Here is a 21,445-nt window from a genome sequence, read left to right on the forward strand (position 1 = left end):
AGGGGACATCTAAGTCAATTGGCAAAATAAATTCTATTAAGAAAACATTCTGCATCCCATTTTGAAGTGTGGTGTCTGGGGTTTTAATGCTAACAAGCAGCCATCTAAGATGCATCAATTGGTCTCAACCCACCTGGATCAAAGGAGAATGAAGAACACCAAGGTCACAAGATAATTATAAGCCCAAGAGACAGAAAGGGCCACATGAACCAGAGACTTACATCATCCTGAGACCAGAAGAACTAGATGGTGCCTGGCCACGACGGATGACTGCCCTGACAGGGAGCATAACAGAGAACCCCTGAGGGAGCAGGAGAACAGTGGGATGCAGACCCCAAATTCTCATAAAAAGACCAGACTTAATGGTCTGACTGAGACTAGAAGAATCCCGGCGGTCATGGTCCCCAAACCTTCTGTTGGCCAAGGATAGGAATCATTCCCGAAGACAACTCATCAGACATGGAAGGGACTGGACAATGAGTTGGAGAGAGATGCTGATGAGGAGTGAGCTACTTGTATCAGGTGGACACTTGAGACTGTGCTGGCATCTCCTGTCTGGAGGGGAGATGGGAGGGTAGAGAGGGTTAGAAATGGGCAAAACCGTCACAAAAGGAGAGACTGGAAGGAGGGAGTGGGCTGACTCATTAGGGGGAGAGTAAATGGGAGTATGTAGTAAGGTGTATATAAGTTTATATGTGAGAGACTGACTCGATTTGTAAACTTTCACTTAAAGCACAATAAAAATTATTTTTAAAAAAGATTATAACAGAACTAAATTGTCACACTGATACTGTAAACTATATTTTTTCAAATGCATAATTTCCTTGGCTAACTAGTTTTTAGTTCCTAAATTTTTACAAGGTGGATTTCTTTATAAAACTCACTTTTTCATACCTGTTTTAAACTCATTTTTTGCTTCTAAATCTGAATATGAATTGGCAGAAGTGAGTTGAATTTATTAAAAATAATTTAAAAGGGAGGAATTGTTTTGTAGCGGTTAGAACAGAAAGCTAGGAATTCACATTCACAGTCTAATTCTTGGCACTCTAATTCCATATATGACCTTTCATGCGTTATTTAATCTCATTCTGACTCAGTTTATCCAGTATAACATTTATAAAACGTGGCAAGTCATTTCAATATAAAGGAATTGATTTATATTTCTGCGTGCTCATTGAAATGTGTCGATTTGTATTCCTTTTGCATACAGTAAGCTAATATTTTATAGTTAAATTAAACATTCTCCAGTCTCAAAAGTGCTTGCAGATAATTAGATTTGTAATGTAAATTTATTTAGTTGATGTATGTTTTGATAAATGTAGATGAGTAAGATTTTACCTTGGTCGCTTTTTTTTTTTTTTTGCATTAGTAGCTACATTTTTTCAGCTTGGTTTCTAGTGTTTTTCACTGAAACACCCAAGTTTGAGAAAATGTGAGAAATAAAGAGCAGGAATCTTGGTCATTCTGGCCCTTGGGAATAGCAACTAGAATACAGTCAAACAATTTATTTTGCTAGTATATCTCATCCATTCCCTGTGAATACCAAGTGTATTAAAAATTATTTTCCTGATATGCTGGGATAGAAGTATATTCTTAGTGAGACTGGGGCAAGAGGTTTGTGGAACAAAAATTAATCTTTGAATTAGCCTTTATTTAACGATTTGTGAGACCCAGAAACTGGAGAGTAATTTGACCTTTGAGCTTCAGGATAATGAAGTTCATGGATAGGTTTAGAAATCTGAAAACCTTCTGGAATATGTACAACTTCCTATTTAAGGTCATGTGTACATTTTTCTGGGAAGGCAATTTAACTTTTATTAGTTGAGAAATAGTCAAACTGAAAATAGCTTTAAGTCTTTGGGAAACCAGATTTTGGGAGATCGTAGACTTGGAATACACAAATTTGCCAATAAAAACTCTGATTTTTAAGTGTCTTAAAAAAAAAAAAACTGGCTGAGGTTTTGAAGAGACTAAAGACTTACTTATTCCTAAAATGGTCAATATAACCTTAGTGGGTGTGTTTCTACATAATTGTTGATAAGCATCTATTTTCTTAGTTGATCATGAAGTGCTTTTGACTAATCTCCATAGGATGCATATACCTTTGGTATGTATTACAGCCTTCATAAAGTACTGAGCAGTACTAAGAGATATACTAAATGACTAAGGAATTGTGATAAAAAGTCCAAAGCTCAATAAAAGTGGCATTGGAAGATAAAGTGATTACGTCAATAAAATAAATAAGTCAAATACTCATTTCTACATTCATTTTATTTATGTTGGAGGGAAGGCTGTTTTGATTAGAAAGTTAACGTGACACCCTCTGAAGATTATGGACTTTGGAAATAGACCCAAGTTTCAATCTTTACTTTGGTTAAGTTACATATCCTTCCTGGAGTTTGTAAAACAAAGAGAATCATATTTTATATATATAGGATTGTTTTGATTTTCAAACCAATAATTTATATGAAAAGTATGGCATGGAGTTGGCATGTAAATAAGATTTCCCCCCCGCAATGATAATATCATCATACCATTGAGGAGCAAATAAACTTCTGTGTCTTATCTTGTTATTACAGTTTGCCTTTTATATTTTTATGCAACAATAGTGCAATTCCTGTAGAAGTACATACAATATTTGATTCATTTTTTTCCTACAGAAAAGTTATAATTGATTTTCCTCATTTTTCCCTCCAGAGGAAAATTTGCTGTGGTTAGACAATGTATATCAAAATCTACTGGCCAAGAATATGCTGCAAAGTTTCTAAAAAAGAGAAGAAGAGGACAGGATTGTCGAGCAGAGATTTTACATGAGATCGCTGTACTTGAACTGGCAAAGTCCTGTCCCCACGTGATTAACCTCCATGAAGTCTATGAAAATGCAAGTGAAATTATATTGATACTGGAATAGTAAGTATGCATTTTAGCAAATTTAAGTATATTTATGGTACCTATTTTAATCAGTAGGGTCAGCTGCCTTTTGAAACATAAGAATAAGGATGATAAAATTATAAGAACTTGTACAGATTCCTATTGATATAATATTAAAAGGATACAATTTATGTTAAATATTTTCACAAGGCTAAATGTACAGCCTCACACACATAGAAAAATTTTAAAGTACTAATTAAACATCATAAAATAAATGAATGACGTGCAATGTTTGGGGAATGTGGAGAAATGAGTATTTCTGTTTTGCTAATGGAGTGGAAAATTGGCTGAGTTTTTCTGGAAAACAATCTGATGAGCAAATAGAATTGAACTCATTTGTATATTTTGTCCATCTATTTGAAAAACACCTTCAAGGAAATGATCCAAGGAGGATATAAAGGTTTGCCTAGATTAAAGAAACACATGTAGTTAGTATGTGTGTGTGTAAAACACAATATTAGAAAGTATAACCCCACCCAGCGATAAGAAAAAAACATACCCCTTCCTACAAGTCAGTGAAAAATTAAAAACACCCAAAAATTCAGCAACTCATCCGATGTGGGTAGAGGATGGTTAAGTACGTTTCCTAGAACACTGAGACCATATTAAGGCATTTTTTAAAGCACCCTCAAAATAAATTAGAATTACAGAAAAGGCCATGATACTACCAATATGATTTCACTTTTCATACATTTTGTGATTATTTTTGTTAAGGATCTTTATCTGACCTTAAAAAAGTTATCTACTTGCACGACATCTGAATGTTTGAAGTATGTAAACATTAGCTAACATTTTTAAAAAAACATTAATGGAATACTAGATTTGGAGGACAAATATACATAAGAATATTGACCACTTTCATAAGAGCCTCTTTCTGGGGTTCATCTAAACAGCAACAACAAAATACATCAAACAAATCAAACACATTTTACTGATGGACCTTACACTCAAATTGATTCAGGTGCCCTGCCCAGCAGACTGAGTTCTCTAAGGGCAAGGCTGTGATGGATCTCTGTACCTCACGGCTGAAATGTGGCAGGCACTGAGCAAATGTTTGAGTGGATTAGTATATTTAATTTCTTACCAGAGCAACTGAGACTAAAAATTATTGCTAGGTCTTTTGTTTAATTACCACTTTTGTGATTGCATTGTCACAGCACGCATATCCATCAAAGGTAAAAACTTGGTTAGACAGGCGGCATAACCTTTATATGGGGAAAATAGAGGAATCTTTTACTCTAATCACTATTACCAACTTGGTCCCCTCCCCACCCACTGTATATACTCATTTTTCTCCCTCAACTTTAATTTTGCAGAATTTCAGAAAGAATAGTATAATTAACACCCTTATACCCTTCACCTTGATTGACTAATTTTTGACCTTTTTCCACATTTACTGAACCATTTGAAAGTAAGCTGTATTATGAAAACTTCCCTTTGCATGCTAAAGTATTTATTTCTAAGAATAAGGGCATTTTCCTGCATAACTATCACTGATATTAAACCTAAAATGTTAACAATAATTCCATGATATCATCTAATATACAGTCTGTGTTTAAATTTCTTTGATTGTCTCCAAATGTCTTATAGTCCTATTTTTTTCCCCCCTTCCGTTACAAGGTCCAGTTAGGTTTCCCAAGTTGTACTTGCTTTTTAAGCTTTTTCAGTCAGTCTTTGGTTTGTTTTTTCATGACATAGACTTTTTGGAGGGAAGATCGATGCCGGTTGTCCTGTAAGATGTCCCATATCCTGGTCCTATTGTTCCTCTTGACTAGATTTAGGTTAAACATTTTGGGCGAGAAAACAGTGTGAGTGACAATGTGTATTTCTTATTGTATCAAATCTACTGACAATAATATCACATTGTTCCATTATTAGGAGCCTTGATGGTGCAGTGGTTAAAGCACTTGGCTGTTAACCAAATGGTCAGCAGTTTGAACCCACCAGCCACTCAGTGGGAGAGAGATGTGCCTGTCTCTTTCCATACAGATTTATAGCCTTGGAAACCCTATGGGGCAGTTCTACTCTGTCCTATAGGGTTGCCATCAGTCAGAATCTCCTTGATGGCAGTGAGTTTGATTTGGTTCCATTACTGGGTTTGCTAAGTTTGAACATGGTTAGGTAGTATTTGCCAGCTCTTTCCACTGTAAAGGAACATTTTTCTGTTTGTAATTGATCAGTGATCTGTGTTGTGATATTTTGAATCCATGTGAAAATTCTCCAACAACTTTTTGTCCAGTGATTTCAGTATCTCTTGATGATATTTGCCTGAATTAGTAGTTACAACAAATGTTAAAAAAAAAAAAAATAGTGATTTTTCTAATTCTTTTATTCCTTCTGGAGTCTCTAGGGGTACAAATGTTTAGCACTTGCCTGCCAACCAAAAGGTTGGAGGTTGAAGTCCACCCAGAGGCATCTTGGAAGAAAGGCCTAGCAATCTACTTCCAAAAAATCTGCTGTTGAAAACCCCATGAAGCAGAGTTCTACTCTGACACAAATGGGTCATCATGAGTCAGAGCCAATTTATTGGCACCTGATTATTATTCCTTCTAATAAGCAGGTATTCTCCTATAAAGAAGAGTTCCCCTTCCTTTCTTTACCTTTTTAAAATTTCACTATGGATTCATGGTTTTGTTTTTAAATTAATGGGTTATAATCAGTTTCTGTCATTATTTTTCATGTTCAAATTGTTCTAAATTTAGCCAGTGTGCTCTTTCAAGCTACTTCCTGTGTCCTTTTGAAAAGATTTCAATAGTCTTTAAGGACTTCCTTGCTTTATGGCACAAGGTTTCCAGGTTCACCGTATATTTCCCCTGACATGGACCTGTAATCAGTCATCTCCCTAAAAGTTCTGGCTCCTTTCAGTGGGGATTGTGTTTAGAAACCAGGATCTGGGTGCTAGCCTCTAGGCCTTTGTCTTAGTCATCTAGTGCTGCTGTAACAGAAATACCACAAGTGGATGACTTTAACAAAGAGAAGTTTATTTCCTCACAGTAAAGTAGGCTAAAAGTCCAAATTCAGAGTGTCAGCTCTGGCGGAAGGCTTTCTCCCTCTCTGTCAGCCTTCTTATCAATCTTCGCCCAGACTAGGAGCTTCTCTGCTCAGGAACCCCAGGTCCAAAGGATGCGCTCTGCTCCCAGCACTGCTTTCTTGGTGGTATGAGGTCCCCCACTCTCTGCTCGCTTCTCTTTCCTTTATGTCTTGAAAGATAAAAGTGGTGCAAGTCACACCCCAGGGATCAGGGAGAGGACCTGAGTCAGGGTGGTGGTACAATCCCACCCTAATCCTCTCAATTTAAAATTACAATAACAAAACGGAGGGCAGCCACTCGATACTGGGAATCATGGCGTAACCAAGTTGATACACACATTTTTGGGGGGACATAATTCAATCCATGCAGCTTTTTCTAAGAATAGCACTAAGAAATGATGTTTTTGAAAATCATGATTTCATTCTGATAATCCCAATTCAAATCTGCCACCACAAGGCTCTTTATCACCTTCTTTTGTCCCATATTTGCATCTCTGTTCTCCCACAGTGAAAACCTTAGTTTGCTCTGTCCTACAATATGTACAAAATAGTGTTTGCATAATAATACTAATACTACAACCAACAACAAACTGTTTAATAAAGTTCAGCAACTCTTTGCTGCTCTTTTTGTCCTTAGGACACAGCCCACTAAGGGTGTATAGTCAGATATGTAATTAAGTACATTTGTTTATGTTTTTATTCAATCAGGATATGATTTTTTAAATCCTTTCTATTTAAATTATAAAAGATTTACATGATTCAAAACATAAAAATACATCAAAGGTACACATATACACATTCATACTATTGAATTATTATTAACCTTTTAGATTTAATACTGGTGATGGTTGTGTTAGGAACATGTCCTTATTCTTAGAAATGAATACTTAAGCATGCAAAGGAAAAGCTGATACCTGTAGCTTACTTTCAAATGGTTCAATAAATGTGGAGAAATTTCAAAAACTGGTGAATCAAGGTAAAGTGTATAAGGGTGTATATTATACTATTCTTTCAGCTTCTCTGTAAATTTGAAACTTTGCAAAAGATTCTGTTTTGAGAGGATTCATTTAAATGTGAATAATGTAACCAGAACAGGAAGGAGGGAGGGTGCCACTGCCAACCTGGGTTGTGGAGCTCCCACTCTTCCCTCAGGAGACCTTGAGAAGGTGTGTCAGGAAACATCCGACGTACTGACCCAGGGGATGCCAGAGAAGTCTGTGTCTTAACTATTCATAGAGATTAAAAATGAGTAAACCTAATGAGAATTTCTAATATTATTTTTCTATACCTTAGTTTGGAGTTCACTGTTATAAACTTAACAGTAAACTAAATTTTTCATACTCAGATTAATTGTCTTTACCATAGTACTGTGAGACAGATATTGAAGTTAATTTATTATGAATTTCCAGGTTGTTGAGAATGGGTGGGAGGATGGAAGTGAAGTGTGTGTGATTAAAGCTATCACAGAGTTCCTTACCAGCTTTCCCACAGAGTTTTCTCTGGAATGTCATAAGCCAAAGTGTAAAGCAGCAAATCCTGTGGCCTCTAACTGGCACCCTGTCAGATGGCTAGATTACAAGTTGCATCTGCACTGTGAAGTGTCAGCCCTTATGACCTTCAATTTGGGACACAAATTTGAGACCACCATTGAGTATTTTTTTCTTCTCATGGCTCCTAATACATATGACATGCAGTCACCAAAACTTCTGAATCTCAGTTTCCGCCACCCTAATGAATGACTGCATAATCCATCATTCATTTATTCAACAAACACTTATTGAACACCTACTACATGCCAGAACGTTGCTCTTAAGGCTGAGGGTACCGCAGTGAACCAAGTAAATAAAAATAACAGTGTTTTCTAGAGTGAGTGAATTTTTATTTTATCACAAAGACTTTGTTTTACTTGAGACATTTCCAAATATACTGTATAAATTTGATAAGTAACCATTTAGTTTTTTTGATCTTGTGATTACTAACACATTTTATCTTGTTTATTTAGATTTAACTCTCAAAAAAAAAAAATTCAGTGATAGCTCCATTTTTATAGAAGGAGAAACTCAGCTTAAGTAACTAGCCCTAAATGATGTTGCTGGTAAATAGCAGTTAGGATTTAAATTCAGATCATTTGTTTCCAAACCTAGGGATTTTTTTTTTTTTTTTTTACTACGACTTTATCAGCATTCTTTAGATTTTTAATTCTTTAAAAAAAAAAAAAAGAGATTCTGACCCCAGGTATTCTATGTGAAGCTACAACTACAATACAATATATTGGGTCAATTAGGCAGATTCACATTCTGACACTACCCGCCCCCCACCCTGTCCTGTTTATTGTGTGACCTTGTACAAGTTGCTTAACCTCTTTGTACCTGTGTTGCTTGTCTGTAAAAATGGGAATGATAGCTACCTACCTCACATGGTTGTCATGTGGATCAAAGTAGATGATACCCAGAAAATGATATTCTTATATATATATGAGGGCATAGAGCAGAGCTAAGCTTGTAGTGTTATCATATTATTTTTAATGCAGGTTGCAGTGGCTTATAATATTACTGAATTACAAAGCTATTCAATTTTGTTTATTAATTATTCAGTTATTAGTACCTGGAATTTAAAATAGTTTTGTCATTTATTTCCCTCCTTAAAGATTCTTCCTCTTTCCCACACCCCCTAGTCCTTAAGTATATCTAGTGACTAAAGTTTGGATGGCTGCGTGTCTTTTACTTAACATGTATGCCGTATGTAAGAGTTGTCATTTTTAGGTTAATGATTTTTCAAGTTTCTATTATTTAAATTTTATTTCAGTGCTGCAGGTGGGGAAATTTTCAACCTGTGTTTACCTGAGCTGGCTGAAATGGTTTCTGAAAATGATGTTATCAGACTCATTAAGCAAATACTTGAAGGAGTTTGTTATCTACATCAAAATAACATTGTACACCTTGATTTAAAGGTAATGTAACATGTGAGTTTAAGTAACACGACATTGGTATTTCTCCTTCGTTCTTGGTATGCACAAGTGCAAGCTGGCATCGATAGCAACCAACAATCTGATCGTGGGTGTCGCCTGCACTGCTTACCTATGGGCTACATGGCCTTAGTTTTGTATTGGCATAGGGATGACTGCATATATAAGCAGCTGAAATCAATCACTGGGCTCTTAAAATCATCATTTCTGTATATTCTAAAAAAAAAAAATCTAATCATACACATATTCTACTTTATCCCTTTCTTACAGCTACGTCCTGTACCTTCTTATCTTACAAATCTGCCTACTTCTGAAATACTCAATTCTAATCTCCATCTCTGAAGATAACCTCCTATGAGTCCTCATTTCTTTGCTCCCGTTATACTCATTCATCTTCTCTTGAGGCTTTTAGTCTTTTGGCTCTTTCCTTTTTCCGCAGACCATTTAGGCCCCTAAACTAACACTAAAGCCTCTCATGTTATTACCCTTTCTCATTATTCTTCCTCCACAGCCACACAAGGACCTTAAAATATGGATCAATCTAAATGTCTCTTATTTCTTTGGATATTGGACCCTTCTCTTTCTATTTTTTTCTTTTTATAGTCCCCATGCATGATCTTGTCTATGACTTCCACTACTATTTTCATAATGATGACTTCCAAATCTCTACCTATATCATCCTAGGCCTCTCTCCTGAATTCTGGATCCTTTTTTCCAACTGCAGATTATCATTTAGATGTCCTGGAAACCAAAAAAAACAAATCCACTGCTGTCACATCGATTCCAACTCATAGCAACCCTGTTGGACAAGTAGAACTGCCCATAGGGTTTCCAAGGTCGTAATCTTCACAGAAGCAGACCGCCACATCTTTCTCGCACAGATGTCCTGTAGAAACTATAACATTTATTTCTCAAATTGGACTTACCATCTTTCCTTCTTTTTCTTCCACCTTTAAAAAAAAAAAAAAAAAACCTCTTCTTTCTTCTGTGTTGGGCTAACAATAAATGGGAAGGAGGGGTATTTATCCTGTAGCATCACTGCCATTTCTCTTACCGATAAGATATTGGGAAAGAAACAATATGGTAAATATCAGGATAATCATACCCCCACCTGCTTTCTTTTGGGTCTTTTTCATGCTAAGGACAAATCAAGTAGGTTACATAGCATCACATAACAGTTGAAATCAAGGGTGGCATATAAACCTGGCCTTCCCAGAACCCAACCCTTATATACCATAAATCCTGTAGTTGAGAACCTACAGAGCTATTTACCCTTACCTATTCTCCTGTAATGGTCTCTGTGATTTGACAGTAAATGAGCTTGGGCTTTTCTCAAAGTTAGGAGATGGTTATGATTCTTCTCACAGACTTTGGGAGCAGCACCTCAGCTGGTGTATGGAGTTTGACAGCAGCAGGGAGTTTTGTAGTAGGCCTTAGGCGTGGGGCAGTAAAGCAGAGCCCAAGATCTAGAAGGTAATGGAGGAAACCTACCATGTACTTTATTGTCTAAGCTAGAAACCTAAGCAACAATCAGACACAACTCATCCAGAACCATCACACTGTACTGAACCATTTTCTGTTTCTGGAAATGTATGCATTTTCAGTCCTTCATGCCTTCTTTTATGCTATTCCCTAGAGCACCTTTCTAACTGGCATACTCCTACTTATCCTTTCAGACAGCTTAAGCGTCATTTCTACTGAAAAACCTTCTTGGACCTTTTTATGGGCAGAATTTGATAGTCTTTTCTTTATTACTGAGTATAATCTATCTGTTTGTCTAACTAACTAACTCTCCTCTGAACTGGAAATCTCTTTGAGTGTTTATTTGGCCTTATTCATCATTGGCTGCATAAAAAACAAAAGGACCCAAACTTGTTGCCTTCGAGTCAATTCTGACTCATAGCAACCCTATCAAACTTCTCCATAGGGGTTCCAAGGAGTGACTGGTAGATTTGAACTGCTGACCTTTTGGTTAGCTGCCGAGCTCTAAACCACTGTGCCACCAGGGCTCTTATTGGGTGCATACTTCTTCCTAAATTTCAGTAAATGTTTGATAAGTGACTCAATGAAATATATAGTAGGTAAACAATAAATTCCATTTATTACTGATCTGAGAGTAGTATTTTATTATATATTAACTTTTCTGTTGTGCTTTATTTAGCCACAAAATATATTATTGAGCAGTATATATCCTCTTGGAGACATAAAAATTGTGGATTTTGGAATGTCTCGAAAAATAGGGAATGCATGTGAACTTCGGGAAATCATGGGAACTCCAGAATACTTAGGTAAGGATTTCCTTTTACTTTTTACACCATTTTTTAAATTTATTGAGCAAATAATACCTGTATAAAACAATATTCTAGAGCATGTAATTTCAGGATACATTTGGTTCAAATATTTAAATACATTTGATACCTTTGAATAGACTATGGTGAATGTAGGCTTATTGAGACTTCAAAACAGTTCAGAGGACATTGAAAATATAAGTGCAAAAGTTTGATTTTTGTGTGCAAAGGCTTTATACATGGAGAAAAAGAAATGTAAAAATGTAAAAAGAGACAGGAAGTTAAAAAACAGGAGAAAAATGAAAAAAAAAAAGTACATAAACTGAGAAAATCAGTGACCCATTATTGTCCTTGAAGCCTGACTCTTGGATAGACCTCACTTCTACTTCTGTCCTGGCAGCAAATCTAAAGCTGCTTATAATACAAAGATTTTCTGTTTGGCAGGAGTTGTTAGCAGTACTCCTTGCTGTTTGTGGCTGCTGTTTTACAAGGTGAGGGTTTGTTTAGAGCTGTGAAAGGATAGTTTTGAAGAAGGGTGCCAAAAAGAGCTATGATTAGGTGATCTAGAAATATTGTACTAAAGTAATCAAATGAGTATATGAAAGATCTTTGAGTTGTATGAAGCAGTATACAAATTTAAAGTATTTTAATTAATGGTAATAATCTTTTTACCTTTCTTGTTGTTGCCCAGGTTGATAAGCTTATGCAAAATCAAACCAAAAACCAAGCCCACTGCCGTCGAGTCAGTCCGACTCATAGCAACGCCATAGGACAGAGTAGAACTGCCCCATAGAGTTTCCAAGGAGTGCCTGATGGATTCGAACTGATAACCTCTTAGTTAGAAGTCATAGCACTTAACCACTACGGCACCAGGGTTTCCAAGCCCATGCAGCCACTGAAAAGATACAGCTAAAGAGAACAGATGCCACTCAGCTAGGCAGTTGACTTTCCCAAAAGTGAAAAATACAGAAAATTACTAACTTTTGAATGCTAATAGGGGCTATAATGTCCTAAAGTAAATTATTACGGTTACAGATAACACAGCTCAGAAAAGTATGTGAAAGATTGTAGGTAGAGTAATGAGAGGCTGACAATATATGATATGACTCAAAGCCTTTATTAATAAAAATGTTAGGCTTTAGAAAACAGTTTATCTTTTGAGAAATTATGAAACCATATTGTGAAACAAGAAAGTTATTATTCAATCATAAATCCTAGTTCAGACTCTACTAATTTGAAATATATGGTAATGTAGAGAATTTATTTTGCACTTCTTATTTTTGGAAGATGAGGAGATATGGGGCATTAATTCCTTAGGAAATTGAGCTTTTGATAGTTTAAGAGGAATATTTAATCTACTTTAAAGTCTAAAGCATTTCTAAGAAGCCTAATTTGCTCATAATGTCATTGTAAATGCTATGATCCTATTTACACTGAAAAAAAAAAACTTAAATCAGTCTAATAAAATAATGCTAACTAATTAGTAAAAGGTAATAAACAAACTTTTTGAAAGGTTCTGGCTTCTAATATCTTGCCTGTCTGTAATGAGTTTGCCTTTTTTTATGTAACAAGAATATTATGGATTCTTTTTAAACCATCCAGTCATATAATTTGCTCAATATTACCTATGTTTAAATGTACAATCATAAGATAATTAATGCCATGCTAAATCTCTACTGATCTTATACCACTGGGCTTTCCAAAATTGAATCCAATTCTAATTAATATAGTTTTCATGTTATTAAATTTGTCAGTATTGAATTTGAGTTTTATTTTCTCTTTCAGCTCCAGAAATCCTGAACTATGATCCCATTACCACAGCAGCGGATATGTGGTAAGATTTTGTTAGTTACCTAAACGCCTTTATTAAAAGTTGGGTAATGTATAGTCTGGAGTCCTTGGGTGGTGCAGCGTGCTTGGCTGGAGGCCCAGAGGCACTTCGGAAGAAAAGCTTGGCTATTTACTTTTGAAAAATGAGCCATTGAAAACCCTGTGGAACACAGTTCTACTCTGACACACATGGAGTCACTGTGAATTGGAATTGTCTTGATGACAACTGGTTTGATATAAATGCTGAGAATCTTTGATTCCAAATGTAAAATAACAAAGCCTTCTTTAAAAGGTTGTACTCAAGTATCATTATCATGCGACGGGAAATTTACCTGTCTGTTTTGTTAAGTAACACCTTGTCTCTGAGCTACAAGGTACAGCAATAAATAGACAAATCTTTTTCCTCAAGGAAGACTAGTCTAGTAAAAGAACAAAATAATCATAATGCACTGCTAGATTTTCTCTTGTTGTTGTTGGGTGCTGTTGAGTTGATTTTGACTCATACTGACCCTCCGATAAAAGTAAAATGCTTAATAAGCATGGAGGAAGCAGCAGTCAAGAAGGTGTTGTTATGTTCCACCAGGTGAGAGACATCTGATTTAGGTCAAGAAGAACTAGGACAGTATTTACTAAGCAGAAAAATGGAGTCAGACCAACACAAAAATCTAGTTTTATGAGAGTACCTCTCTAGGAAATTGTGAGTTTTTGTGGCTAGCACATAGAGTATATGATAGGGAATCGGACCAGAATTAATACTGGAAGTTTAATTGGGACCACACTGGGGGACTGAGCCATAGGCCAAGTGGAAGAGTTTGGCTTTTTCCCTTTGTTCCATGAAACTGTTACTGAGTTTGCCATGCAAAAAGGGCCCTGTGGTTAAATAAATGGGTGAGACATGTATTGTATTGTATTGTCTTTTTCTGGTCCCTTAAATATGTCATGAACATATTTAAGGCTCTGAAAAATTTGGCAGTGAAGAAACTCTACCTGCTGAACTTTGTGCTTTGCTAATTTGCAAACCCCAGGGTCTCAGTGAGTCAGAATTGCCTCTGTGGCAATGAGTTTGATTTTGGTTTATTTGCCCAAAAGACCTATTACATTTCACAGACCATTACTGTGCCGTTAGACATTGTTTGGGAAATGCTGCTCTTTGAGCAGCTTTGTGGTCTGACCGCTGGTGTCAGTGTGAAGGGTAAATTGTAGATATAATGACATATATTTAATATGTTACATTTTTTATGTAATTGTATAATACACATGCATTCCGCTGGCTGTATTCTCTTTATGTGAGGCAAACTTTGAGGCCACACAGTTATTTTGGTTTTAATAATATAGGAACTTTTAACAGAAATTTAAATCTATAATTTAATTGTACAAGTCTTGAGGATAGGCATACGTAGAGTACTGATTAAACTTTGTATAAATATTTTAAGATTAACACAATTTTTAACTCCCTTCCTCTCAATTGTTTTTCAGGAATATTGGTATAATAGCATATATGTTGTTAACTCGTACATCCCCATTTGTGGGAGAAGATAATCAAGAAACATACCTCAATATTTCTCAAGTTAATGTAGATTACTCAGAAGAAACTTTTTCATCAGTTTCACAGCTGGCCACAGACTTTATCCAGAGCCTTTTAGTAAAAAATCCAGAGTAAGTAACAACATTAATTTGTTTAAATACTATAATAAATAATGTAAGTCCATTAAGAAAGATAAATTCTAAAATAATAAAATTATTAGAAGTATGCTCTAAGGTTTCAGGTAAAAGAGGAGAGAGATGGTATGAAAGTTCATTAAATAGTAAATATGTAACTGCAAACATAGAAAATATAGAATAGGAAATCTTGGAGTAAAGAGAAACTTTGGGCTCTCTCTATCTACCATCAACTTGATGGTAGTGGGTTTTTTTTTTTTTTTTTTCTATCTACCACTAATCCTTGAAATTCCCTAAAATAATTAGAAGTAAAAGGTTTATCATGCATATGACTGCTTAGGAAACCCTGGTGGTGTAGTGGTTATGTGCCACGGCTGCTAACAAAAAAGATTGGCATTCGAATCCACCAGGCACTCCTTGGAAACTCTGTGCGGCTGTCCTGCTCTGCCCTATAGGGTCACTATGAGTCAGAATTGACTCGATGGCAACAGGTTTGGTTTTTTCTTTTTTTTTTTGGTTTATGACTGGTAATGATAATACTTTATTATAAATGATTGTAATTAAATAACTATGGTTATGTAATAAGCCCCCCCGCCCCCAAATCAAACCCATTGCTGTCAAGTTGGTTTTGACTCCTAGCGACCCTAGAGTTGCGTAGTAAACCGAAAAAGCTAAACCTGTTTCTAAGGAGCGGCTGTTGGGCTTGACCCATAAATAATCAATTATCATATCTTTAAGGTTCAGATGCCCTTTGACAACGTACTAAAGAAGGGACTCGAAACCATGGCTTGGGACTCTTATCTCACTCACTGGCAACTTCAAGGCAAGAACAGAAAAAGCCAGCCTGCCTTTTCTTTACCTAGGATCAGCCTTATTTACTTTAATATGGCCTGACTGCATATAAAGTAGAAGTTGTAATACAGTGCCTCGGGCTGGGATCCTGGTTGTGTTGTCAAGGTCTTCTAGCTCTGACAATTACTTAATCTTCCTAGGACTCAGTTTCTTTTTCTGTTGGAAAAGGAAAAAAAAAAAAAAAACTGAAGGTTTGTTTCTTTTTTTTTTTTTTTTGGTTTCGTGCAAGTCCAAACGAAATCTCACTGGCTATAATTTAGACATGAATGATCATTTAGTAGAAATAGTAATTTTTATTTTCTTAATATTTTTTACCTAGATTCTAAAATTTCTGTAATGAGTGCATCAATAGTTTTTATAATCAGAAAAAACTGAACATAAAAAAGAAAGATTAAAGAAATATATACTCAATTGATAATGGTGGTTGTATTAAGGTTGGAATTAGGAATATAGATGGGTTTTTCTTCTTTTGAAATATTATATAATATAACCATATTGCTTTCATAAAGGAGTCCCTGGGTAGCGCTAACAGTTAAGTGCTTGACTACTAGCCAAAAGGTTAACAGTTCAAACCCACCCAGAGGCACCTCAGAAGACAGGCCTGGCAATCTGCTTCTGAAAGGTCACAGTCTTGAAACCTTATGGAGCAGTTCTGTTCTGCACACATGGGGCTGCCCTGTGTCAGAATCAATTTGACAGCAACTAACAGTAACAACCCAAAAAAACATTTTCTCAGTGTTCATTGTAGTAGTATTTATAATATCAAAATGCTGGGAACATCAAGCTTGGTTAAATAAATTAGTACTAATAACAGCTGTCAATGCATATGTTAATTCCCTCTGTACTGACATGGAAAGGTATTTGAGCTATGTTGTGGAGTGGGTGATGAAAGCAACTTTCAGGAAAAATATGAGTCGTATGAACTCTTGTGTATGTGTGTGTGTATACACATATGTAGAGAAAATTTCTGGAAGTGGGACTGGGGAAAGTGATTTTACTTTTTACTTTCACAGGTGATAACATGGTACAATGGTTAAAAGCACAGACTCTGGAGTCACAGTTCCACTCAACTGTACCATTTATAAGTTATGAGATCTTGGGCAAAATCCCAGCCTCTTGGTATCTTACTTGCCTTATCTGTAAAAAGGGGAGAATAATAATCTCCATTTCCTGGGTTTCTTGTGATTATTAGATAATATATGTGTAGCATATAGAGCATTTAATAAGTGTTAGCTGTTATTATTCCCTTGTGTTTGGATTTTATATGATAAACATATGCTATTTTCATAGTAAATGAAAAATGTACATATTCTATCAAACTGCAGACATTTTCCAATTGATCTTTAGTTTTCAATTTTCTTCTGGCATTCCCCCCAAAAGGAAAAGGCCAACAGCAGAAAGCTGCCTTTCTCATTCTTGGCTACAACAATGGGACTTTGGAAACTTGTTTCACCCTGAAGAAACTTCTGGTTCCTTTCAAATTCAGGATCATACAATAAGGTCCTCTGAAGACAAGACTTCTAAACCTTCTTGTAATGGAACCTGTGGTGATCGAGAAGACAAAGAGAATATCCCAGAGGACAGCAGCATGGTTTCCAAAAGATTTCGATTTGATGACTCATTGCCCAATCCCCAGGAACTTGTTTCAGATTTGCTCTGTTAGCACTTTTCCCTTTGACTCATTTAGACTGAATTTGGAATTTTAAATCTGCTCCAGTGTGTGATTATGGTTTGTAGCTTCATATATGGCATGTTTATATTGTAAATGCATTTTTGCAGAGAAGAATTTAGGTAAGTGCTTTTATGCTAAATTATTAGTTTCAAGCATAATATCATTTCTTATCCTGAAATACAGCTCTGTAGAGAGGAAAATATATAAATATATGACAAAAAATAAAATTGTGAGTTTCCATGTTAATGAAAGAATTCAAATGAACTGGAATGTTTTACATATGAGAAAAAATGGTTTGGATTATATTGCGGTGAATGTAAACTGAACAAAATGAGACATTTAATTTAATAGCTTTTTTTTTTTTTTGCCTAAACTGAGTCCTATACCATGCCTGTATTGACAGAATTTGCTTAAGAAAACAGTGTCAGGTTTAAGTCAGAATATGTACTGTATTCTAGATGCTCAAGAGACATCTTAGAATTGAAAATGTTTTTTAATCTCAAGTATTTTGAAACTGCATAAGATTTCCATTATGTAAGGTCTGCTACATGAGAGAGGCCCTGTGACCGGAACAAAGGTGTTAGAAACCTTGCCACATTAGCATACCCAAATGCCTTTTGCATGCTTGCAGCATACTTCAGGTTTAATAAGGTCTGGAAGATGGAAAATGACGGTGTGTAAGTGTAAGGTTTTCCGTCTTCCACAGCGTCTTTCTAGAGAGGAGAAGATACTTAGGTAAAACTGAATGTGCTCTATTTTTAGTCAGCTAAGCGTATATTTTTTTTAAAAAAAGCATATTAATTGGCTATGAAAATTCTCACTATTATTAATATTGATATTAATATTAAAAGAACATGTTTGCAGACTTAGGCAGCTTACAGAATTTTTGATGTCTTCTCAGTTTTAGTTCTAAAAATGTGCATAAAAAATATCATAGCACCAGCAGGGCTATTAATACAGTGCTAGAGTCACCAGTCGCGATGTTTATGTGATCATAAAATATGATGGCATCAAGCTGTTCTAGAGTGCTTCTGTAAAATTCCTGGTGAGTGATGAGGATTGGCATAAGGCCATCTGCAGAGAAGCCTGTAAGTATGGTCTTTTACTGGGACCAGTGCAAAAGGGGAGAACATTTCATCAATTGGCTAGTGGTTCAGTCCATTAATGGGAGGAGAAATGTACTCCTTGGGGCAATCTTTGATGAATTTCTACCTTGTGACTATCACATAGTCTGTTGTATTATCATATAAAGATAATTGTAACCTCATGATCATGTTATATATCAAAAGAAACTATATTTTGACAAAAAGTACCTGAGTGTTCCCCTTTGATTCATGTATTATTTTAAAACCTTTAACCTACTGAAATTTTGATAAAACTTCAAATTCTTTAGACTGAAAAGTTATTATTAATCATCAGGTCAATTTATTTGGCTAAATGGCAAATTCCTTTAACATCTTTAGCAAGTTTCTTTTACTTGTGTGTGCATATGTGTATATGTGTATGTATAGGTGTATGTATATATGTATAGAGATAAAATATAATCTTTAGACAACTTTATCTTAGAGATTCTTTGCTCTAGTATATTGTGCTCAACTCAGGTGCCAAAGAGCTCTCTTCTTATTACACGTAAATATGCATTTAAATTCTTTAAGCAGCAGTTTTTTGGCCCAATAATCTAGCCATCGAAGAAGCAATTTAGGGCACTTAATTTTGAACTGATGAGTTGTTTATAAATTATCGATTGTCCATTTATTTGCCTTCAGCATTAAAATAATGCAGGTAAAGCTTAGTAAGTCATTGGAGAATGAGAAAATGATTACTTTCCCAAAAGATCATATTACACTTTTAAATTTCTAGAGGCATTATAAAAAAAAAACAAAAAAACCCAAACCCACTGCCGTCGAGTTGATTGCGACTCATAGTGACCCTATAGAACAGAGTAGAACTGCCCCATAGAGTTTCCAAGGAGCGCCTGGAGGATTCTAACTGCTGACCTTTTGGTTAGCAGCCGTAGCACTTAACCACTATGCCACCAGGGTTTCCAGAGGTTTTATATCATACCAAAAACTAAGAATCAGGAATGTTTGAATTTTCAATTATAAGCTATTTCTTAAAAGATATTTTATACCAGCTTTCGTTTTCTCTGAAGAATCTTAAAATAGTTTACATGCTTCCCCTTAGTTAATAGAATGCACGTTCTAAATTTCCAAATTTCCATACTCTTTTTTTCTAACATTGTTTTATAGCAAAAAAACAACTAGTAGTTGCACAAATGTTATACAAACCCGGTCTTTTCATAAAGTTGAAATGTGAAAATAAATTCAGCCAATCTTTAAAGAGAATTTATGAAATAAATTTTTCTTCTTTTTCTCTCAAGATTAAAAAAATGTGTATCTAAAGAGCCTCTCTTAAGTGAACAAATGTCAGTAACAAACTCATCAGAAAATTAACGTTAAATTGTGAGAATTTTATAGTTTGATTTGGATTGAGTCCCTGGATAAATAGGATTAAAAATAGATGATGTTTAGATGACAATTAAAATTGTCATTTCAGTTTTTTTCCCCACTGTAAAGTTAACCTAACTCTAAACAGTAAACTCTAGTGGCCCTTTAAAGAAGTGAGCAGTACCTATTCTCTAGTCGGTAGCGAGATAAGGCGCTTGTGCCAGAATAAAAATCTACACATTTCTTCATTTATGAAGAAAGCCTTGTGATGAAAAAAGTCAGCTGAACCAGTGTAATCAGTGACATAATTGATTTTCATTCTGGCACAAGGCTTCTTTTTTCATTTTGGACTGGTCACAAATAGCTCACGGACCATACTTTGAATAGCCTTGCTCTCAGCAACATTTATAAATGTTTTATAACTGTTTACATTTCTTCTGTTTATTTTTGAGTTTGCAGTTTGATATCTGACTTGGAAGCATATCCTTGTTAAATGCTGTATAAACAATTGTATTTTAACTTCAAAACTATTAAAATTAAGTTATCTGACTTCCAATTTTGGGAGATTATTATCAATTTATAATTTTATAAAAGTATTTTAAAGAACATTAACTCTCATTTTAAATTTTACACAAATTACAACCATGTTAGCTTTTGTTAAATAAGCATGTTGCTTAAGGCATATATATATATAAAAAAAAGGCATATAGAGAGACATTATTATGAATATATCAGTAAACTGTTTATTTTATCAATTTATTCTTTTGGTTGAAAATTAAAAGCACTTTTTTTTACATTTGTGGTTGTATTTTGTTTGAAGGTATTTCTAAATTTCTTAAAAGCTTGCCTGGAGGTTCTAGCCCTTGACCCAGATTATCTTTGAACTCCTTTTCCAATACAGATATGCTTATTAGATCCTGTCCATTGGAAAAGCTACATGAATTTGAAGGCAAACATATGTTCTCTGTCTGTAATAGATACTTTTAGAAAATGTTAATGAATGACATTGTGCTTCCTGTTGTACAAAGATGCGTAAGAGATTCTTCAAGAAGCTTAAAATCTGATTGTGGAATAAGATACATGATAAAATCAGAAAATCACTGTGTAAGAGATAGGAAGTGTGAAGAGAGAGACGTGGCATACAGAATTGGACAATTCATTGACTGTGTAGGAAGGAGAAATGGATATGTGTTAGAACTTTTTAACTGAGCAGTTCCCTTTCAGGCTCCATGTAGGCATTTATTGCTTTACCTTTCCCCCTGAGTACTGCCTTTGCTGCCCCATAAGTTTGGCATGTTGCGCTTTCACTTTCGTTTGACTCTAAGAGATTCGTAATATCTTCCTTGACCCATTGTAGTTAATAGTGTGTAGTTTAATTTCCATGTTTGTGTATTTTCCCGTTTTTTTTTTTTCTGTTAATTGATTTCTAGCTTCACTCCAATGTAGTCAGAGAAAATACTTTGTATGATTTCAATCTTTTTAAATTTATCACAACTTGCTTTTTGACCTAAAATTTGGTCTATCCTGGAGAATAGTCCGTGTACACTGGAGTAGAATGTATATTGTGCTGTTTTTGGGTGGAGTGTTCTATATATGCCTGCTAAGTCTAGTTTTATAGTGTCATTGATATCCTCTCTTTCCTTTTTGATCTTCTTTCTAGATGTTCTGTTCAACATTGAGAGTGGTATATTGAAGTTTCCAACCATTATTGTAGTACTAACTACTTTTCTGGAAACCCTGGTGGCATAGTGGTTGAGAGCTATGGCTGCTA

At 35.2% G+C, this 21,445-nt stretch overlaps 1 protein-coding gene across 2 annotated transcripts in view; it reads left to right on the forward strand.

The window, feature by feature from the left end:
- STK17B (serine/threonine kinase 17b) overlaps nucleotides 1–19,550 on the forward strand; it is a 38,466-nt gene extending 18,916 nt beyond the window's left edge. Inside the window, exons 3-8 of one of the 2 annotated variants that reach the window (XM_064286871.1) lie at nucleotides 2,698–2,910; nucleotides 8,767–8,911; nucleotides 11,088–11,214; nucleotides 13,000–13,048; nucleotides 14,521–14,700; nucleotides 16,903–19,550. In XM_064286871.1, coding sequence (XP_064142941.1) covers nucleotides 2,698–2,910; nucleotides 8,767–8,911; nucleotides 11,088–11,214; nucleotides 13,000–13,048; nucleotides 14,521–14,700; nucleotides 16,903–17,218 — 1,030 coding nt within the window. In that variant the 3' untranslated portion in view covers nucleotides 17,219–19,550. The remainder of the gene's footprint in view (nucleotides 1–2,697; nucleotides 2,911–8,766; nucleotides 8,912–11,087; nucleotides 11,215–12,999; nucleotides 13,049–14,520; nucleotides 14,701–16,902) is intronic. The other variant, XM_003406159.4, reaches the window with a different exon arrangement.
- Nucleotides 19,551–21,445: the final 1,895 nt, after the last annotated feature.

Source organism: Loxodonta africana, chromosome 6 (assembly GCF_030014295.1).
Source record: "Loxodonta africana isolate mLoxAfr1 chromosome 6, mLoxAfr1.hap2, whole genome shotgun sequence".
Lineage (NCBI taxonomy): Eukaryota > Metazoa > Chordata > Mammalia > Proboscidea > Elephantidae > Loxodonta > Loxodonta africana.